Source organism: Nycticebus coucang, chromosome 15, assembly GCF_027406575.1.
Source record: "Nycticebus coucang isolate mNycCou1 chromosome 15, mNycCou1.pri, whole genome shotgun sequence".
Classification (NCBI taxonomy): domain Eukaryota; kingdom Metazoa; phylum Chordata; class Mammalia; order Primates; family Lorisidae; genus Nycticebus; species Nycticebus coucang.
Genome location: NC_069794.1, coordinates 70,414,868 through 70,437,196, shown reverse-complemented (window position 1 = coordinate 70,437,196; position 22,329 = coordinate 70,414,868). Strand labels below are relative to the sequence as shown.

General features: G+C 39.5%; 1 protein-coding gene and 1 pseudogene across 2 annotated transcripts in view; one reads left to right on the top strand and one right to left on the bottom strand.

Annotated features, from left to right (window-relative positions):
• MICU2 (mitochondrial calcium uptake 2) overlaps positions 1-22,329 on the top strand; it is a 179,509-nt gene that overhangs the window by 149,963 nt on the left and 7,217 nt on the right. For both annotated transcript variants that reach the window (XM_053563059.1, XM_053563057.1), the window contains 2 exons: positions 6,476-6,570; positions 15,579-15,750. In XM_053563059.1, the coding sequence (XP_053419034.1) occupies positions 6,476-6,570; positions 15,579-15,750 (267 nt within the window). The remainder of the gene's footprint in view (positions 1-6,475; positions 6,571-15,578; positions 15,751-22,329) is intronic.
• Positions 4,635-12,225, bottom strand: LOC128566324 (PEST proteolytic signal-containing nuclear protein-like; annotated as a pseudogene).

The window sequence follows — 22,329 nt, the reverse complement described above, 5'->3', positions numbered from 1 at the left end:
CCGTTTTTCCCTCAAGGGAAAAATTATTACTACTAAACGAGAAATATATTGACTTTTAGTGGTTTTACTCGGGTCTGCCTTGCTAAATTATCTTATTATTTTGATGTTCTTGGTTGGTCTAAGTATAAAACTATGTTATGTCTAAACAACATTAATCTTAGATATTCCTTCATATATTGAACATGCCTACTGGGAAGATAAATTATAGTTTCATGGTAGGTAATCCTGATCATAGTCTAACCTTAATGAAAATACATCTAGTTGCTCTATTACAGATTTTAATGTATCTCACAGGCATTTATGTGGGTATAGAGACAAAATACACATCAGGCCTGACAACCTGCCTACATATATATTTGTTATATAAATATATATACATAATACATATATATCAATGTATATATACATAATAACATATATATAATAACACATTTAAAGTCTACATTTATAGAATAGTAACTATTCTATAAATAGTTACTATTTATAACTATTGTATAAATAGTATACAATACTATACTAAGTAGGTTGCAAAGTAACATCCTTAAGAATCAATAATGTAGGATGGCGCCTGTGGCTCAGTGAGTAGGGCACCAGCCCCATATACGGAGGGTGGCAGGTTCAAACCCGCCCCGGCCAGACTGCAACAAAAAAATAGCCGGGCTTTGTGGTGGGTGCCTGTAGTCCCAGCTACTCGGGAGGCTGAGGCAAAAGAATTGCCTAAGCCCGAGAGCTGGAGATTGCTATGAACTGTGACACCACTGCACTCTACCGAGGGCGACAAAGTGAGACTCTGTCTCTTTAAAAAAAAAAAAAAAGAATCGGGCGGCGCCTGTGGCTCAGTGAGTAGGGCACCGGCCCCATATGCCGAAGGTGGCAGGTTCGGACCCAGCCCCGGCCAAACTGCAACAGAAAAATAGCCGGGTGTTGTGGTGTTGTGGCGGGCGCCTGTAGTCCCAGCTGCTTGGGAGGCTGAGGCAAGAGAATCGCATAAGCCCAAGAGTTAGAGGCTGCTGTGAGCCGTGTGACACCATGGCACTCTACCCGAGGGCGGTACAGTGAGACTCTGTCTCTACAAAAAAAAAAAAGAATCAATAATGTAAGGCCAGTCACCATGGCTCATGCCTGTAGTCCTAGCACTCTGGGAGGCGGAGGAAGGTGGATTGTCTGAGCTTACAGGTTCGAGACCAGCCTGAGCCAGAGCAAGACCCCATCTCTGAAAATAGCCAGGCATTATGGTAGACATCTGTAATCCCAGCTACTTGGGAGGCTGAGACAAAAGACTCGCATAAGCCCAGGAGTTTGAGGTTGCTGTGAGCTATGATGCCACAGATTGTACTAAGGGCAACAAAGTGGGACTCTGTCTCAAAAAAAAAGAATAATGTGGAATGTATCCCATCAGCTCCATTAAAACCATCTTTTCCTTCCTATTGACTAAAATCAAAATGGTATAGTATAATGTCCTGGGAAAGCCATTCAACAAACTAATGTGCTAAGATCCTGACTTTGCTTTTCCATTTCCTCCATTGTTGTTGTTTGTTTAGTAACTTGCCTAGACTAAATGTGCAGGACACTTCCCCAGTGTATCAAGTGGAGCTCCCATACCTGTTACTAATGAGACTGCCACCCTCTGCACCTGGATCTATGATGTGGGGAGCACATTCACACATTTCTGGCTGGCTCTTTCAAAGTCTGCTCTTGCTTTTATTTTCCATCAGCTCCCTTGTATGTACCGTGCACACATGTGCAGGCTTTTTGGGCATGGGCTGTGCAGAGCTGGTTGTGATCTGCCATGTGTGCAGCACAACCTGGGATATGATAAGAACTCAGCCAGCTTTTATCACTTACCTCCAGTCCATGGCAGTTTCCAGACAAGAGCCACAAAGATGACCATTTTAACACTCCAGATCAAGTAAGCCCGGTCTGTCAGCGGCAGGGAATCTCTGGTTTTGGCCTAAGCCAAATACCAATTAAAATCTTTGGGGCATATATCGTAACACACCTATCCAAATGCCTAAAATTAAAAAATGTTGACAACACCAAATGATTGTAAGGATGCAGAGAAAGGGGCTCCCTCTTTTATTGCTAGTGGAAATGCAAAATCACCACTCTGGCAAATAGTAATTGCACTCCTGGGCATGGACCTCAGAGAAATGAAAACCTGTGCTCACACAAAAATCTGTACACCAGCGAACCATTCTTAACCTGTGGGTCGCAACCCACAGTAACTGTATTAAAGGGTCGCAGCATTAGGAAGGTTGAGAACCACTACTGTACACAAATGTTTTTTTTTTTTTTTTTGTAGAGACAGAGTCTCACTGTACTGCCCTCGGGTAGAGTGCCGTGGCGTCACACGGCTCACAGCAACCTCTAACTCTTGGGCTTACGCGATTCTCTTGCCTCAGCCTCCCGAGCAGCTGGGACTACAGGCGCCCGCCACAACGCCCAGCTATTTTTTTTTTGTTGCAGTTTGGCCGGGGCTGGGTTTGAACCCGCCACCCTCGGCATATGGGGCCGGCGCCCTACTCATTGAGCCACAGGCGCAGCTTAATTTCTAATAGTCAAAACTGTGAACAGCCCAGATGTCCTCCAGCAGATAAATGGTTAAACTGTGGCAATCCATACCATGAAATACTACTGTGCAATAAAAAGAAACAAACAATTGAAACAGCAACTGATACAACAACCTGGATGAATCTCCAGGGAATTTTGCTGAGGGAAAAAAATGCCAGTACACACTGTATGATTCCATTTACATAACATTTTGAAATAACAAAATTAGAGAAGTGGAGAATTAGTTGCCAAATGAAAAAGAGAAGCTGAGAGCAGGAAGAAAGCTGGTGTGGCTGTAAAAGAGCAACAAGAGGCATCCTGTGATGAAGGAAATGTTCTGTATACTGACTTTGTCAAATTGTGTTATTGTACTATGGTTTGAAAGTTTTTACCATTAGAGAATACCAAGTAAAGGAAACAAAGACCTTCTTGAATTCTTTCTTACAATTGCATGTTACCTCAACATGGAGAAGTTTTTTTTTTGTTATTGTTGTTGTCTAAAGAAAAAGGATGCAAGGAGGATATGCATTTGTATGCATATATTCCTTGAGTTACATGTATGTTCTTCTAGACTGGGTTTTTGAGCCTTTTACCTGATTTGTTCTTTTTTTTTTTGTTTCTTGCTACAGTCCCCCGTGTGATTGTCATGCCATATCTTTTCCTCTCATGCTTTGTCCAGACTTTCTCTCAACTTTGGTAGATAGAGCACGAATGAGATTCTCCTTAATACTCTTCCCACCTTCTCTGAAACTAATTTATCTTTTTTCCCCTGAGCTAAAGGTACTACTTGTTGATCCACTATTGTGCAAGCGGTAGTGATAAGAGAAGGGAGTTCCCGGGGCTAAATGCAGTCCTTGCTGGAGGTTATCCTAGGTTCCTATTAAATGTTCTAGACCACACCCTACTCCTCCTCTCCAAGGTATATTCTACCCTATAGGCTACCAATTATTCATCAATTTAACATAGTGCCCTTGATAAGGAAGGTGTTAAGCCCTTGAAGCCCTTCCTCATTCTACTCAAGTCCCACCACGCTCCAAGGAAGAGCTTTTATTGGGGAATTTTCCATGACTTGTCTCAGGGTTGTTTTCTCACCCTGTTCATCTACTTACCACTGCACTGAAGGTTTTAATGAACTCCTAATGCAATAATTTCACATCCCCCTTCTGTTTCTTAGAAGCAGGGGTAGGGGTAAGACTAGGAGACCATCTTACACCTGAATCTACCATTTCTTTCTCTGACAGCTCTTGTCAAAGTATTTGGCTTAAATCCGTACCTACATTTGTCATTTGGTTACTGCTGATTAATTTGGGTAGCAGTTTTGTTTTTCTTTTTACTGATTATTGAAGAAAGGGCCAGGCGCAGTGGCTCACACCTGTAATCCTAGCACTCTGGGAAGCCAAGGTAGGTTGACTGCTTGAGCTTACGAGTTTGAGACCAGCCTAAGCAAAAAGTGAGACTCCGTCAATACTCAAAAAAAAAAAAAAAAAAACTGAAGCAAGAGGATCACTTGAGCCCAAGAGTTGAAGGTTGCTGTGAGCTATAATGCCATAGCACTCTACCCAGGGTGACAGCTTGAGACTCTGTCTCATGATTAAGAAAAACAAGTGTTTTGCAAGTATTTCTAACATTCTGAAGAGCTCAAAGATTTCCCTGCTTTGAATTCTCTCTGTGCTGCTTCATTAGAAAATCCCAAGCGAGCACGTTTTTTTTTTTAATTTAAAAGCCAGGCACAGTGGCTCATGCCTGCAATCCTAGCACTCTTGGAGGCGGAGGTTGGTGGATTGCCTGACCCCAAGCGAGATCTTGCCTCTAAAAATAGCCCAGCGTTGTGGTGGGCACCTATAATCCCAGCTACTTGGGAGGCTGAGGCAAAAGAATTGCTTGAGCCCAAGAGTTAGAGGTTGCTGTGCGTTATGACTCCATGGCACTCTACAAAGGGTGACAAAATGAAACCTGCGTCTCAAAAAAAATTTTTTTAATGTATTTATCATTTTATTTTATTTATTTTTTTATTTTTTTTTTTGTAGAGACAGAGTCTCACTGTACCACCCTCGGGTAGAGTGCCATGGCGTCACACGGCTCACAGCAACCTCTAACTCTTGGGCTTACACGATTCTCTTGCCTCAGCCTCCCGAGCAGCTGGGACTACAGGCGCCCGCCACAACGCCCGGCTATTTTTCTGTTGCAGTTTGGCCGGGGCTGGGTTTGAACCCGCCACCCCCTCGGCATATGGGGCCGGCACCCTACTCACTGAGCCACAGGCACCACCCGTATTTATCATTTTAAAAAGAGCTATGTCTGTATCCATTGATAGCAGTGAAATACCCTGTATATGTAGACTTGAAACAAAACAAATGGCCATAACGAAAAAAAGCTGTATTTTAATTTTTATCTAAATTTACTTTCATTTAGTAGTTCGGTAACATTTCCCTCCCAGTGCTTTGCTCCCTCCCTCTGTAAGGCTGCTCCTGGGAGCCAGATTAGGTGATGAGGAAGTTGGAAGAGTAACCGCTTATAGCTTTAAATAGCCAATAACTTTTTGCTTCCCTCTCAATGTGCTGATAGTTATGTCTTTAAAAAAAAAAAAAATGCAATTCTTAAAAAGGTACCATTTCTGATTTCCTTGTTATCTGTAACTTTTGGAAACAAATCATATGAAACTACAAAAATTAGCAAAGTCTTGAAATCTGTATATACAACATAAATTACCTCTCATTTCAAACACTCATTTTTAACTTTATACCTACCCCATACCCCAATTTCACATCAGATAGCTCACATATCATTTAATTGTCTTGGTCATGGGCATTTCCAAGATGAGATTTTGTATTTCGTTCCCATAGCTTCTGGTTTTCAGAAAACCCAGGCTTTCCTTTATTGAAGGAGTTTGGGCCAGCTGATGTTGCTATATCCCTTTCTATTCTTCATCCTCATCTTTGCTTCTGGAGTTATTTCCTCTGGCTTACTATCTTCACCTTTGTTTAAAGCTGCTGCTACTAAAAGAGTTTAGGGAGGAAGAGTTGGAACAGTTTTTTTAGGCTTACTTGATCCACGTTTGATGAATATGGCTGATGCTTTCTTTGTTGTCTGACTACCTGTGGCAAATCTAAACTTGGAGATCTTTGTAGGCTTTGTTGGGAGGTCTGCAGCTTCTTCTTCAGCTGATATCTCAGCACTGCAACTGGAGCTTTCCCCTCCATTGCTCCTGAGGCTCCAGCTTGCTGAGATTTTTCAGCTTCTCTTCTCCCCACCTTCCTATCTGCCATTTTCCCTTAGAGATCACATTTTGAAATAATATTTATTTCACTATTCTATGCTCAAATTTTGGCCTAATCTAAGATTTTATTACTGCTAAAAGTCTATCCTGTACATTTTAGACCTTATTGTTTTTTTCACTGCTTGCACAAAGATGGTTATAGAACAGTGTTATACAAAGTAACAGACAGAAAGAATGGCTATTTCCCTCTTTTCGGTTTTTCCTTTCTTTTTTTTTGGTTACAAGAATCATTTCTAGGTATTGTCCTAAGAATTCTACTCTACAGGTTCCATTTTTTTCTTATTTATAATTATTTAAAATTCCATGATTTTGGGGGGTAGGAGGATAGCGCCTGTGACTCAGTGGATAGGGTGCCGGCCCCACATACCAAGAGTGGCAGGTTCAAACCCAGCCCCGGCTGAACTGCAACCAAAAAATAGCCGGGCGTTGTGGCGGGCGCCTGTAGTCCCAGCTGCTCGGGAGGCTGAGGCAGGAGAATCGCGGAAGCCCAAGAGCTAGAGGTTGCTGTGAGTCCTGTGACATCATGGCACTCTACCGAAGGCGGTAAAGTGAGACTCTGTCTCTACAAAAAAAAAATTAAAAGAAAAGAAAAGAAAGAAAAAAAAACAAAAATAAAATTCCATGATTTTTTTTTTTTTTTTATTGGAGCCAACAGTGAAAGAACCTGAAATTAAGACAACCCTTCAGATGCGTTTCTTTGGGAAAAAAGGAGAAAGAAAACTTCATTATAAAGAATTTCGGAGGTAAATGCAAATATTAATATTTGTATTCATTTGGGATAATTTTATGAGTAAGAAATGAAGAAAGATCTTCAAGTATTTCCAAGGACTATAGACTGTAAAACTAAGTACTATTTGTTAGATCTCTATTGTATTTATCTCTGAGAACTAAACCTATAAAATATAAACTACGGTGAGAATACACAAAACAGTCTAACCTATTATGAAAAGAAATATCTTTTATAGGATACAATAATTCTTTTTAATAACTTAATATTTGCATCTAAGGGACATGTCCCTAATATCAGTTTGTTCTTAATCCAAAACAAACAAGCCCAACTTATTATTTCCATAAGTTCTTGGGTCAATTGGGCAGTTCTAATGGAGGCAGGATCAGCTGAGGTTAACTAGATGGCTTGGTTGGCCGCTCTCTATTCTAAGATGACCTCATCTGGGACAACTCAGCTCTGCTCCACATAGTCTTGAGTCTCTAGAACAAGTGTTGGCAAACTTTCTGCAAAGGATCATATAGTAAATACCATCTCTGTCACAACCACACTACCCTGTGGTTGTAATGTGAAAGCAGCCATAAGCAGTACATTAACAAATGGGCATGTCAATGTTCCAGTAAAGCTTTACATTAACAACTTATTTAACCTCCCTGAGCTCATTTCTTTATCTATAAAATGGGAATGATAATACTTACATTTTATATTATTATAAATGTTAAAACACAATGTCCTGATTACTTTCTTCCTAGTGAAAGAAGGTAACTCCATGCAAAATGAAATGATGTGCCTCCCCATGCTGCTCTACTAACCAAAGTCTTATTTTTTTTTGACTCTTGTTTTGTTTTGTTTTGTTTTTCATTTATTGTTTTTTTGTTTTTTCTGAAGTCTTAATATAAATGTCAGAAAGTATACAGAATGGTGTAGAAAATGCTGATTTGGGTGGGGCAGGAGACCAGCATCTTATTGAGCTCCGTTTAATAAAGATTTGAGTGTGTAGTGTATGCTGTTATTTCAAATTAAGTCTCAAACACTAGGGATGGTCTCCTCTGCACACTATCTAATAAACATATAGAAAAGCATTTACAGGCATTATAATCAGTGCTCTCATAGAGTAATAGAGTACCTTGGTAGCAGAAAAGATCACTTAGTGTATACAGTATTAAAGGGTGGGAGTAGCTGAGCAGGGGAGGCCTTCTGCAAGAAATAGCACCTAAGCTGGATCTTGACAGATGGCCAGGAATTACAGGCAAAAGTGTTTTGAGCAGGGAGGCATTTGAGAGAAGGAGAACAGCAGGAGGAAGACTTGAAGGCATAAAAGTGTGTGGTTCATGAAGGAGGTTATAAGCAGTTGGGACTAGATAGAAGTGGTGAGAATGGAGCCTTGGGAAGTATGTATATGTCAGGAGATAAAATTTGTTCTTTTTTCTTTTTTTTTTTTTTGAGACAGTCTCAAGCTGTCACTCTGGGTAGAATACTGTGGCATCATAGCTCACAGCAACCTTCAACTCGGGCTCAAACAATCCTCTTGCCTCAGTTTTTCTATTTTTTTTAGTAGAAACAGGGTCTCACTTTTGCTCAGGCTGGTCTCTAACTTGTAAGCTCGAGCAATCCCACCCACCATGGCCTCCCAGAGTTCTAGGATCACAGACATGAGCCACTGCACCCTAAAACTTGTTCGTTTAACAACTTAATGGGAGTCCCTGAAGAATAACAGAGACAGAATACTTGGTTAGGGGTATCTGTCACTCTGGCAGCAAAGTAAAGGACAGATCTTATGAGATAGAAGACCATTCAAATATTCCAGAAAATAATTAAGAGCCTTGAGCTAGTGTAGTGGCAATAAGGATTTTGAGGTGAGAGATTTCCAGACATAATCAGGAGATAAAATTATAGGGCCTAGTGATGGTTTAGATTTGAAGAATGAGGAAGAGTCCATGAAGATCCAAATTTCTAAATTACATTCTAATCTCAGATTACTCAAAGGCAAGACTTAGGTGAGCTATTCAGCCTTTCTAGAACAATTTTTCTCAACAACATTTTAAATCATACTTTTGGGTTTTTGTTTTTTTTTTTTTGAAACAGAGTCGCACTCTGTCACCCTGGGTAGAGTGTCAGTGGCCTCATATCTCATAGCAATCTCAAACTCTTGGGCTCGGGCAATCCTCAGCCTCCCACATAGGTGGGACTACAGGCACTCACCATAATACCTGACTCATATGTCTTGTTATATACTCAAAGTATCATTCTCTTGATATATCTTGAAATTTCAAAATAAAGTATCCTGATTTAAGACAAGGCAAAGCCACAGCCATTATCAAGTTAATGGTACTTTTTCAAACTACATTCCCACAGATACTAATACATTACCACACTTCAGTTTAAGATTCCCTAACTAGCTAACTTTTAAGGTTTTAATTTTCTTTAATGAAAATTATTTTAAAGTCTTACTTTAAATATTAAGTTTTTCTTTATATAATGGGCCCTATGAAATTTGTCATACCATCATGCAATTTTTTTAAAAAGATCTAATTAACAAAAAAATACTTTAAATGTAGTCTTTTAGGAACTTACCTTGGATAAAGCAAAGTATCCATAAAGTTAAAACAATAATTAGGCCAGGTATGGTAGCTCAGTCCTATAATTCAAGTACTTTGGGAGGCTGAGGAAGGATAAGCACTTGAGGCCAGATGTTCAAGCCAGCCTTCACAAAAAAGCAAGACCCCATCTCTAAAAAAAAGGGGGGGCTTTTTAAATTATCCAGGGGTGGTGGCATGCACCTATATACCCAGTTATTTGGGAGGCCGTGGAAAGGGGATTGATTTGGCACAGGTATTTTTATAGTAAGCTATGATTGTTATAGTAAGCTATGATTGAGCCACTGAACTCCAGACTGGGTTACAGCCCAAGTCTGTAAATAAATCAATAACAATAAAGTTAAAATGATATTGGGCCAGGGACAGTGACTCATGCCTATAATCCTAGTACTCTGGGAGGCCAAAGTAGGAGTATTGCTTGAGTTTAACAGTTCAAAATCAGCCTGAGCAAGTGTAAGACCCCATCTCTTCAAAACTTAGCAGAATTACCAGGGCCTGGTCACTGATGCCTATAGTCCCAAATACTCAGGAGGCTGAGCCAAAAAGATTGCTTGAGCCCAAGAGATTGCTATGATGCCACTGCACTCTAGCCTGGGGCAACAGAGTAAGACTGTCTCAAAAAAAAAAGGGGGGGGGGATTATAATTATACTAAGCTGGAATTTATGACAATTGTAAGATATCTTTTAAATTTTACAGAAGTCACAAAGTGACATAAAATGGCTTCTAATATATGTATAATATTTTAAAAGCTTCCACTAACATATTGGCCAAATTAATCATTGAAATTCCGTAAAATGTTTTTAGTGTTATTTGGAGCTTTTAGTTTGTGTTTCCAGGAGTGTAATATATAACTTATACAAAGACATTTTCCTTTTCTCTTTTGTCCTTCATCTTGGCCACCTTAAAGTGGCTGTAAAGGCTACTGTTACATAAGGTACAGCTTATAGTCTCAAGAAAAGTTAAGGAAAGTGACAAGTTGGAAATTTTGCTAATTACAGTGTTTACCTGTAGATGTTATTTTCTCATTTAGAAAAAGAATATTGTATTTTGGGGAAAAAATGTATTTGTGATTTAGACAGACCTGGGTTCAAATGTGAACTTCATCATTTACTAAGTGTGTGATTTGATAAACATATTATTTGACCAGAGTCTCGTGTCACAGTTACTACACCTTTGAAATGATAATAATAATAATACCTACCTTTAGGACTGCAAATGAGTTTTCATATATATAATATTTAATATATGCTTTTAGTATATGATATAATTATAGTATATGTGGTGTAAATTTATTGATTAATAAATGATTATTAAGGCCAGGTGCAGTAGCTCACATCTGTAACCCTAGCACTCTAGGAGGCCACGGCAGGTAGATTGCTTGAGCTCATGGGTTCAAGACCAGCCTAAGCCAGAGTAAGACCCCATCTCTACTAAAAATACAAAAAAAAAAAGAGAGAGAGAGAGAGGATAACTTGAGCCTAAGACTTGGAGGTTGCTGTGAGCTATGATGTTGCCATGGCACTCTACCCAGCTTGAAACTCTGTGTCAAAAAAAAGAAAAAAGATTATTAATGTATTAATTTTATATATAATTTTTTATTTCATGTGTCTAGCTATAAATAAGCCTTTATAACACAATATAACACAAGTAGGAAAGAAAGATGAACAAAAGAAAAACAACACTAGAATCATAAAATGGAGCCAGGAATTAGGCTAGTACATAAACTGCAAACCATAAGATTTTGTACACTTGCTAAGAATAAATCAAATTTGACTCTCACCTTTCTGACAGAAAATATGATAAAGGATGCTTGATCAGTTACACAACTCACTATGTCATTAAGTTAAAAAATCACCGATTCTATTATACCATAAGTATATACAATTATTATTTGTGAATTAAAAATGTTAAAATAATTTTTTTTAAAGATCACTGATTCTCTATAAAGAGGGAACATTTATTCCTCATTATAGGGGCAGAAACTGGATCCTCACAAAAAGAACACTGCATGACATAGAGACTTATATCCTCAACAATTATAATAACTCCAATTGACAAATTTCACAGGCTGTTCCTATAACATTTATCAGCTACACAATTAAAATAAAGATTCTAAGCATGGAGGCTTAATATTCAACTTCCTATTAAAAAAAAAAAAAACCTACTTTACTCTTCAAATAAGCAATTAGAAGTACTAACAATTAAGTACCAAAGTTTTACAGGTGGTAGCAATTACAATAGAAAAGAGCACTGGACTTGGCATACCTAGGGTTAAATCCTAGCTCTACTATTTAATGCCCCTACAGTCTTGGGCAAATCATTTACCTCCTCTTCGTCTTTTTTAAAATTTGGGGGTAGTGCCCGTGGCCTAGTGGATAAGGCGCCAGCCCATATACCAAGGATGGCAGGTTCAAACCGGCCTGGGCCAAACTGCAACAAAAAAAATAGCTGGGTATTGTGGCAGGTGCCTGTAGTCCCAGCCACTCAGGAGGCTGAGGCAAGAGAATCACCTAAGCCCAGGAGTTGGAGGTTGCTGTGAGCTGTGACGCCTCAATACTCTACTTAGGGTGATAAAGTAAGACTCTGTCTGTACAAAAATAAACTAAAATAAAATTTGGGAGGTGATATTTGTCCTGCTCACTTTATGGAGTTGTGAATACCAAGTAAGTAAATATAAAAGTAAACTACAAAAATACAAATTATAATAATCACAATTTTATAATAATATAATAAAGGAAAAGAAAAAATCTAATTCATGCAAATTATCTTTTTATTTATAGTCTATTTTATTTATAATTAATATCCTACTAGGGTTGCTTTGAGAGTGAAAAGAAATAATACTGTATGTCAAAGTACACAGAGCATAACACATGATAGCACTCAGAACATGCACTGCACTCACATCCATGGAGGATGTCTTCAGAGGCTCCAGCAGCTTGCTTCCCAGCCTCTAGATCTCTCTCTGAATAATTCTCTTCCTCTGGCTCTCCCTTGATTATTTCTCTCTTTACATTAACCCAGCTCTCTCCCTCAGAATATCTTCTTCAGTGTGATGTATATTCATTCTTTCTCCCCAGAGTGTCCCAATTCAACATCTAAAGAAAAGCATTTAGAGTTAAAATAAAAGTATAGCATTCTCAGTGCCTTTTTCCCTAAGAGCTGACTGCTTTATAATTCTGAGAAAACACTTTCTTAAATCGGAGAATCCAATGTAGAGCAGAAAACTGAACATCACTTTTATGTTTTATCATAGGTGACGAAGTCCAGTTCAGTTTTATCTGTTTTCCTAATTTGAAAATTCAGTACTATTTCATAATCACTTATGACAAAATATTGAGAACTCATAATGCATTTTCTTTTTTTTTTTTGCAGTTTTTGGCCGGGGCTGAGTTTGAACCCACCACCTCCGGTATATGGGGCTGGTGCCCTACTCCTTTGAGCCACAGGCGCCACCCCAGAACTCATAATGCATTTTATAAAGTATTCCCAGTCCTTACAAAATGTTGTAGAAATTTGTCTGTGATAATACTTATCAAGAGGGTGACACTATGGCTCAGTGAGTAGGGCATTGGCCCCATATACTGAGGGTGCCAGGTTCAAACCTGGCCCCGGCCAAACTGCAACAACGAAAAAAAAAATAGCCGGGCGTTGTGGCGGGGCCTGTAGTCCCAGCACCTCGGGAGGCTGAGGCAAGAGAATTGCATGAGCCCAAGAGCTGGAGGTTGCTGTGAGCCGTGTGATGTCATAGCACTCTACTGAGGGCGATAAAGTAAGACTCTGTCTCTACAAAAAAATAATAATAATACTTATCAAGAAACCCAAAGTTATCATAAAGCAATAATTAATATATATAACAAAAGATGTTAATGTAAAATTTAATTACTCAGTAGTAGTTCCAGATTGTATTTCATGCATTTTTTTTTTCAGAGACAGAGTCTCACTTTGTCGCCGTTGGTAGAGTGCTATTGCATCACAGCTCACAGCAACCTCCAGCTCTTGGGCTTAGGCGATCCTCTTGCCTCAGCCTCCCAAGTAGCTGGGACTACAGGCGCCCACCACAAACCCCGGTTATTTTTGTTGCAGTTGCCACTGCTTATTTTGCTGGCTGGGGTCAGGTTCGACCCTGCCACCCTAGGTATGTGGGGCCAGCACCCTACCCACTGAACCACAGGCACTGCCCTATTTCATGCATTATTAACTATTATTTAATTGTAGAAAATTTAAATTATTCATGCAAAAGAAATTAAAATTGCCAGCATAAAATGTTCTTTAGTAACTGTAGATTTTTATACCAAGAAAAAACATTTATTAAAAAGTCTGGGGCCGGGCGGCGCCTGTGGCTCAAGGAGTAGGGCACCAGTCCCATATGCCGGAGGTGGCGGGTTCAAACCCAGCCCCGGCCAAAAAAAAAAAAAAGTCTGGGGCCAAGTTTGGTGGCTCATGCCTATAATCCTAGCACTCTGGGAGGCTGAGGCAAGTGGATTGCCTGAGCCCATGGGTTCGAGACCAGCCTGAGCAAGAGGAAGACTCCCATCTCTAAAAATAGCTGGCCATTGTGGTGGGTGACTACAGTCCCAGCTATTCAGGAGGCTGAGGCAAGAGAATCACTTGAGCCCAAGAGTTTGAGGTTGCTGTGAGCTATGATGCCATAGCACTCTACTGAGGACAATAAAGTAAGACTCTGTCTCAAAAAAAAAAAAAAAATCTGTTTTTCACTTTAATAAACATTAATTTTGTTTAAAATATTTTTATACTAGATATGTACTATAAGAACAGTCTATGGGCTTGGCACCTGTAGCGCAGTGGCTAGGGCACCAGCTACATACACTGGAGCTGGCGGGTTCAAACCCAGCCTGGGCCTGCCAAACAACAATGGCAATTACAACCAAAAAATAGTCAAGTGTGTGTCAGGCGCCTGTAGTCCCGGCTATTTGGGAGACTGAGGCAAGAGAATCGCTTAAGCCCAAGAGTTTGAGATTGCTGTGAGCTGTGACGCTATGGTACTCTACCAAGGGTGACATAGTGAGACTCTGTCCCAAAAAAAATAAAATAAAAGAGAACAGTTTGCGGAATTTGTCATTGGTCTTACTATTATCATGGAGGACGTAATTCTCCGCATTATACTGTGTTCTCTTTATTGAGAGCCCATGGGAGAGTTTTCTTCCGTCCTTATAATGAGAAATAAATGTTCTCCTCTTATACAGAATCAGTGATCTCAGAAATATTTTAAGTTTACTGTCATTGCTCAGAACAGTGATGTATTCATCACAACTGATGTGATATGGACAGATAAGTAGTAGTTCTTAATTTCTCTATTCAGAAAACAAAACCATATTTGCAAAATTGGTTAAGAGTCATCAAGTCAGTGCTGTCTGAACCCGGTGATTACTAACTAAATAGATAAAATAGCATATGCAAAGTCAAGAGAACATGACAGATTCAGAAACTAGAAGTTCATGTGACTTAACCATAAATTTAAAGGGAGGACTAGCAAAAGAGGAGGATAGAAAAGTAAACAGGCAAAACTACGGAGTCTTTTATGCCTCTCTTTTTATGATGAGAACAGCAGAGAGCCATTAACCATTTCTGAGCAGCATAGTGCAGTGGTGGTCAGATTTGGCACACTGACTAAAGAAATTAAGGAGACCTGCAGGCTGCTCCTCACTAGAGTTGAGATAGATCATGGTGACTGGACGGACTGAGGTGGTGGCAATGGGGAGAGAAATGGAAGAATCCAAGGGATTATTTCTGAGAAGGGAGTTAATAGTATCTGGTGATTGATTAGATGAAGAGAATGGAAGAGAAAAAGATAATGCCCCATTTCAGACTGGAGTTGATGAATGGCGTGATATGTGTACCTATTCACTGAGCTAGAGAACAAGCAAGAACAAGTTTAGGAAGGAAAACGGTGCCTATAAGGTTAACCGTTGTCACTGGGAGCAGAAGCCACCTGGTAGCGGGTTGAGGAGTGAAGGGTAGGTAGAGAAAGAAAAGTAGGGAGCTCTCAAGAAGTGTGACTGCAGACTGAAGCAGAGAGAAGGCAGAGCAGGGGGGACTGAGGGAGTTTTTCCCCACATTTAGTTTAACCGATGATATAAGAAACTGAAAACATAGGAGTGAATGGGAACTGAGAGATAAGAGTGCTGTGGAGGAGGGAGGGACAGGAATTGGTGGAATTCAGGCTGCAGGTAGGTACCTTTAGTACTGGCAGAAAAAAGGACATCACTTTCCATTGTGACAGGAAAGAGAATGCTTCTCTGCATCCTCTGTGGACATCCTCACAGCTCTCTGCACAGCACTAATGCTTTGCCCTGCTCACCACATCAGGCCAGCCACTCAGTAGCTGATGAAGACACTTTGCAGTCCCTTTTACAGTATGAAGATGTCACTAGTTAACTTACACCAATTCTGTATTTTACCATTTAGATTTATGGAAAATTTACAAACAGAAATTCAAGAAATGGAATTCCTTCAGTTTTCTAAAGGCTTGAATTTTATGAGAAAAGAAGACTTTGCAGAGTGGCTACTTTTTTTCACTAACACTGACAATAAAGACATTTACTGGAAAAATGTGAGAGAGAAGTTGTCAGCAGGAGAGGTTGGTACGCCCTTTTGTTATGCATATGATAAAGATGAACTAATAAGTTGGACATGTCTATATAACTAAAGTAATTTCTAAATTAACCAAGACTATGCTAATCACTATTATTTGAGTATAAAATCACTCCACATACTTTTTTTTTTTTTAATACAGAGCTTCAAGCTGTCACCCTGGGTAGAGTGCTGTGGTATCACAGCTCACAGCAACCTCCAACTCCTGGGCTTAAACGATTCTCTTGCTTTAGCCTCCCAAGTAGCTGGAACTATAGGCGTCCACCACACAACACCTGCTATTTTTGGTTGTAGTTGTCATAGTTGTTGGCAGGCCGGGGTTGGATTCCAAACCACCAGCTCTAGTATATGTGACTGGCATCTTAGCCTCTTGAGCTATAGGCACTGAGCCTTCTCTACATACTATTGTCCTGCAAATGAACTACTGCCTAAGACAGAATCACTCTAACCACAATGGGTGCTATATTTCCAGTAAAGTTAGAAATAAGACAAGAATCCACTATTGCCACTATTTAATGTCATTCTGGAAATCTTAGCCAGTGCAAATTAACAAGATTTTTATACTCTTTTATAAAGAGTATAAAAATTTGAAAAGAAATAGTAGTTGTGTTTGTTTACATATGATGCAATTATATGCCTAGAGAATCCAGTTGAAAAGCCATTAGAAACCATAAAAATTCAGTAAAGTATCTTTTAACAATCCTAATGTATTATAAGCAGTAGCTGTCCCATGTACAAATTACAGGTCAGGGGCGGCACCTGTGGCTCAGTGGGTGGGGCGCCAATCCCATATACCCAGGGTGGTGGGTTCAAACCCAGCCTCAGCCAAACCACAACAAAAAAATAGCCAGTCATTGTGGCAGGCGCCTGTAGTCCTGGTTACTTGGGAGGCTGAGGTAAGAGAATCGCTTAAGCCCAAGTGAGCAGTGTGATGCCATGGCACTCTACCAAGGTCGATAAAGTGAGACTCTATCTCTACAAAAAAGAAATTACAGGTCAGGGAATTTATTGGCATGCATTTATATGTATATTATGTAGGAGATGCATAAAATGATGATCACCAGCTATTAACGATTAATTGGCTGGGTGTGTTGGCTCATGCCTATACTCCTAGCACTCTGGGAAGCCGAGGTGGAAGGATAGTTTGAGGTCAGGAGTTTGAGACCATCCTGAGCAAGAGTGAGACCCATTTCTACTAAAAATTAGCTGGGTGTGGTGGCCAGTGCATATAGTCCCAGCTACTCAGGAGTCGAAGGAAGATTGCTTGAGCCCAAGAGTTTAAGGTTTCTGTGAGGGAGGCAGAGGCCATGCCATTCTAGCCTAGGCAACAAAGCAAGACTCTTTTTCAAAAATGAAAATAATAATGATAATGATGGGGCGGCGCCTGTGGCTCAGTCGGTAAGGCGCCGGCCCCATATACCGAGGGTAGCGGGTTCAAACTCCGCCCCGGCCAAACTGCAACCAAAAAATAGCCGGGCGTTGTGGCGGGTGCCTGTAGTCCCAGCTACTCGGGAGGCTGAGGCAAAAGAATCGCTTAAGCCCAGGAGTTGGAGGTTGCTGTGAGCTGTGTGAGGCCACAGCACTCTACCGAGGGCCATAAAGTGAGACTCTGTCTCTACAAAAAAAAAATAATAATAATAATAATGATAATGATGGTTAATGTACAGTGGTGAGATACCAAGTGATTTTTACTTTCTTAATTTATTTAAACCTTTATGTATTGTTTTTTGTTTGTTTGTTTGTTTGTTTGTTTTGTGGTTTTTGGCCGGGGCTGGGTTTGAACCCGCCACCTCCGGCATATGGGACCAGCGCCCTACCCCTTTGAGCCACAGGCGCTGCCCACCTTTATGTATTGTTAAAAAAAATGTTTTTGGGGATGGCGCCTGTGGCTCAGTGAGTAGGGCGTGGGCCCCATATACCGAGGGTAGCGGGTTCAAACCCTAGCCCCGGCTGAACTGCAACCAAGAAATAGCCAGGCGTTGTGGCTGGCACCTGTAGTCCCAGCTGCTCAGGAGGCTGAGGCAGGAGAATCGCTGAAGCCCAAGAGCTAGAGGTTTCTTTGAGTCCTGTGACATCATGGCACTCTACTGAAGGCAGTAAAGTGAGACTCTGTCTCTACAAAAAAATAAATAAATAAATAAATAAATAATGTTTTTGGAATGGGAATGTGTTTTTATATAACATTTTTAAAAGCTATGCAAGGAGGCAAAGAAATGCCTTTTGAATGTGCAACGATCAGGAAACAGCCAGATATTAGTGAGCACTAATGGCTTTCAGTAAAAATGCCATTGGATTTTGGGGAGGAAACTAGATAAGCCATAAAAGTTCACACGAAAAGAATGCCAGCATACTAAAATATATTATCAAACCTTGGTAACTAAAACAGTTTGTTTTATAGAGTCCAGAAATAGACTCTAATACACATGGAAATTTATTATATAGTGTATAAAGTAATATTTCAAAGTAGTTGGGTAAAAGAATTATTGAGACCGGGTACGGTGGCTCATGCCATAATCCTAGCTCTCTGGGAGAATGAGGCAGGTAGATTGCCTGAGCTCATGAGTTCAAGACCAGCCTGAGCCAGAGCCAGAGTGAAACCTCGGTCTCTAAAAAATTAGCCGGGCATTATGGCAGGTGCCTAAATTCCCAACTACTTGGAATGCTGAGGCAAGAGAATCGCTTAAGCCCAAAAGTTCTAGGTTGCTGTGAGCTGTGACTGTCATGGCACTCTACCAATCTCTGTCTCAAAAAAGAAAAAAAAGAAAGAAGAAGAATTGTTGATAAATGGCATTGGGATAATTCAGTGGCCATCTGAGGGAGAAAATGAGGATAAATCTCTACCTTATTTATTATTCTAAAATTCCAGGGAGATCAAAAAATCAAATGCTGGTGAGAATAGCTGGGCATTATGGCAGGGTGCCTGTAGTCCCACCTACTCAGGAGGCTGAAGCAAGAGAATCACTTCAGCCCAAGAATTTGAGGTTGCTGTGAGTGATGATGCCCTGGCACTCTACCAAGGGTGACAAAGTGAGACTTTGTCTTAACAAAAAAACAACAAATGTTGGTGAGAAAAATGAAACTAAGTATAGAAGAAAACTTGGAAACAATGTATTATTTTAGAATGGGGTATATATCTGTCTATGAAAAACCCAACCTTTCAAAGAAAAAACTGGTAAAATTACTACCTAAAAATTGAAATGCTCTTGCCTCTCCCTCATCCTCTTCCAAAATTATAATCAAAGTCAAAAGAAAAAAATTAACAAAATGAGAGAGAAATATTGGCAAGTAGTACATCAATTTTCTTAATTTATAATGAGATCTTAAAATCAGTAGGTATCAGGAACTTTGAGAGTTTGAGATTTTTTTTTTTCCTATTTAATATACAGGGTGTCCTTGGCTGTGCAGAAGCTTTTTAGTTTGATCAAGTCCCAATAGTGTATTTTTGAAGCAGCTTCAATTGCCCGGGGGGTCCTTCTCATAAAAAACTCGCCCAACCCAATTTCTTCAGGGGTTTTCCCTGCACTCTCTTCTAGTATTTTTATAGTTTCATGTCTTAGGTTTAAATCTTTAATCCAGTGAGAGTCTATCTTAGTTAATGGTGAGAGGTGTGGGTCCAGTTTCAGTCTTCTACAGGTTGCCAGCCAGTTCACCCAGCACCATTTGTTAAATAGGGAATCTTTTCCCCACTGAATGTTTTTAATTGGCTTGTCAAAGATTAAATAACGGTAATTAGCTGGATTCATCTCTTGGTTCTCTATTCTGTTCCAGACATCTACTTCTCTGTTTTTGTGCCAGTACCATGCTGTTTTGATCACTATCGATTTGTAGTATAGTCTGAGGTCTGGTAGCGTGATTCCTCCTGCTTTGTTTTTATTTTTGAGTAATGTCTTGGTTATTCGAGGTTTTTTCTGATTCCATATAAAACGAAGTATTGTTTTTTTCAAGATCTTTAAAGTATGACAGTGGAGCTTTAATGGGGATTACGTTGAAATTATATATTGCTTTGGGTAGTATGGACATTTTAACAATGTTGATTCTTCCCAACCATGAGCATGGTATATTTTTCCATTTGTTAACATTCTCAGCTATCTCTTTTCTTAGAGTTTCATAGTTCTCTTTATATAGATCTTTCACGTCCTTTGTTAGATAAACTCCCAAGTATTTCATCTTTTTTGGCACTACTGTGAATGAGACAGAGTCCTTAATTGTTTTTTCAACTTGACTATTTTTGGTATATATAAAGGCTACCAATTTATGAATGTTGATTTTGTAACTTGAGACACTGCTATATTCCTTGATCACTTCTAAGAGTTTTGTAGTAGAGTCCCTAGTATTTTCCAGATATACAATCATATCATCTGCGAAGAGCAAAAGTTTGATCTCTTCTGACCCTATGTGGATACCCTTGATCGCCTTTTCTTCCCTAATTGTGGTGGCTAAAACTTCCATTACAATGTTAAAGAGCAATGGAGACAATGGGCAGCCTTGTCTAGTTCCTGATCTGAGTGGAAATGATTCCAATTTAACTCCATTCAATATGATATTGGCTGTGAGTTTGCTGTAGATGGTCTCTATCAGTTTAAGAAATGTCCCTTCTATACCAATTTTCTTAAGTGTTCTGATCATGAAGGGATGTTGGATGTTATCAAAAGCTTTTTCAGCATCGATTGAGAGGATCATATGGTCTTTGTTTTTTAATTTGTTTATGTGCTGAATTACATTTATAGATTTATGAATATTGAACCAGCCTTGAGACCCTGGGATAAAACCAATTTGATCATGATGTATGATTTGTTTGATATGTTGCTGGATTCTGTTTGTTAGAATCTTGTTGAATATTTTTGCGTCTATATTCATTAGTGATATTGGTCTATAATTTTCAATAAGTAAAGCAAGCAAACAGCCCTCAGAATGGGAGAAGATATTTGCAGGTTATGTCTCCGACAAAGGTTTAATAACCAGAATCCACAGAGAACTCAAACACATTAGCAAGAAAAGAACAAGGGATCCCATCGCAGGCTGGGCAAGGGACTTGAAAAGAAACTTCTCTGAAGAAGACGGGCGCACGGCCTTCAGACATATGAAAAAATGCTCATCATCTTTAATCATCCGAGAAATGCAAATCAAAACTACTTTGAGATATCTAACTCCAGTGAGACTAGCCTATATCACAAAATCCCAAGACCAGAGATGTTGGCGTGGATGTGGAGAAAAGGGAATACTTTTGCACTGCTGGTAGGAATGCAAATTAATACATTCCTTTTGGAAAGAGATATGGAGAACACTTAGAGATCTAAAAATAGATCTGCCATTCAATCCTGTAATCCCTCTACTGGGCATATACCCAGAAGACCAAAAATCACACCATAACAAAGATATTTGTATCAGAATATTTATTGCAGCCCTATTCGTAATTGCTAAGTCATGGAAAAAGCCCAAGTGCCCATCGATCCACGAATGGATTAATAAATTGTGGTATATGTACACCATGGAATATTATGCAGCCTTAAAAAAAGATGGAGACTTTACTTTCATGTTTACATGGATGGAGCTGGAACATATTCTTCTTAGTAAAGTGTCTCAAGAATGGAAGAAAAAGTACCCAATGTACTCACCCTTATTATGAAACTAATGTAGGACCTTCACATGAAAGCTATAGAATAGGGAGAATGAGGCAGGTAGATTGTTACAACCAGTTACAACCTAAGAATAGGGAGAAGGGGGAAAGGGAGGTGGGGGGAGGTAGGTGGAGGGAGGGCGATTAATGGGATTACACCTGCGGTGCATCTTACAAGAGTATACGTGAATCCTAGTAAATGTGGAATGTAAAGGTCGTAGCAAAATAACTAAGAAAATGCTACGAAAGCTATGTTAACTAGTGTGATGAAAATGTGTCAAACGATCTATGAACCAAGTGTATGGTGCCCCATGATCATACTAATGTACACAGCTATGATTTAATAAAAATAAAGAAAGAAAGAAAGAAAAAAAATTAATATACAGGGTGTCCATAAACTTCGTATTCAATTTAAAATTGAACACAAACTTTATGGACCCCCTCTATAATGAAATTTTGAAAATCAACATGTTAATAACTATCTTGAGATTTTATCTGTTTGCAAATTAACCTAAATAGTTTTATGGATGCTTCCAGAAGGTACAAGACTATTGCGTCAGAGACAAAGAATTTTATTATTTGTTAAAATAAAACAGTATGAACAATGTATTTGTGTCAGTTCCCCCTTGCCTCCTAAGTCCATGGGAGAGATGCAGTAACCCAGGTAGACACTGCCCACACAGTAGATTGACTTCATGCCTGAAGAATTTCATCTTAGCAAATCTAAATCTTATAATAAGCAGTAAGCAAGCCATGTTGATGTTTGCCACAAAGGGAGACATTTTATATTCCTTATACTGGAGGTAAACAAAGCTGTCATAGGAAGACACTGTCTGTATTCAAGGATGTTCACTATACAAACATCCTTGGAAAGAGTCTAGAACAAAAAGGCCTTTGGTACCTCTATTTGAAAGATGTGCAGAAACGAAACCCACAGAGAATTGACTA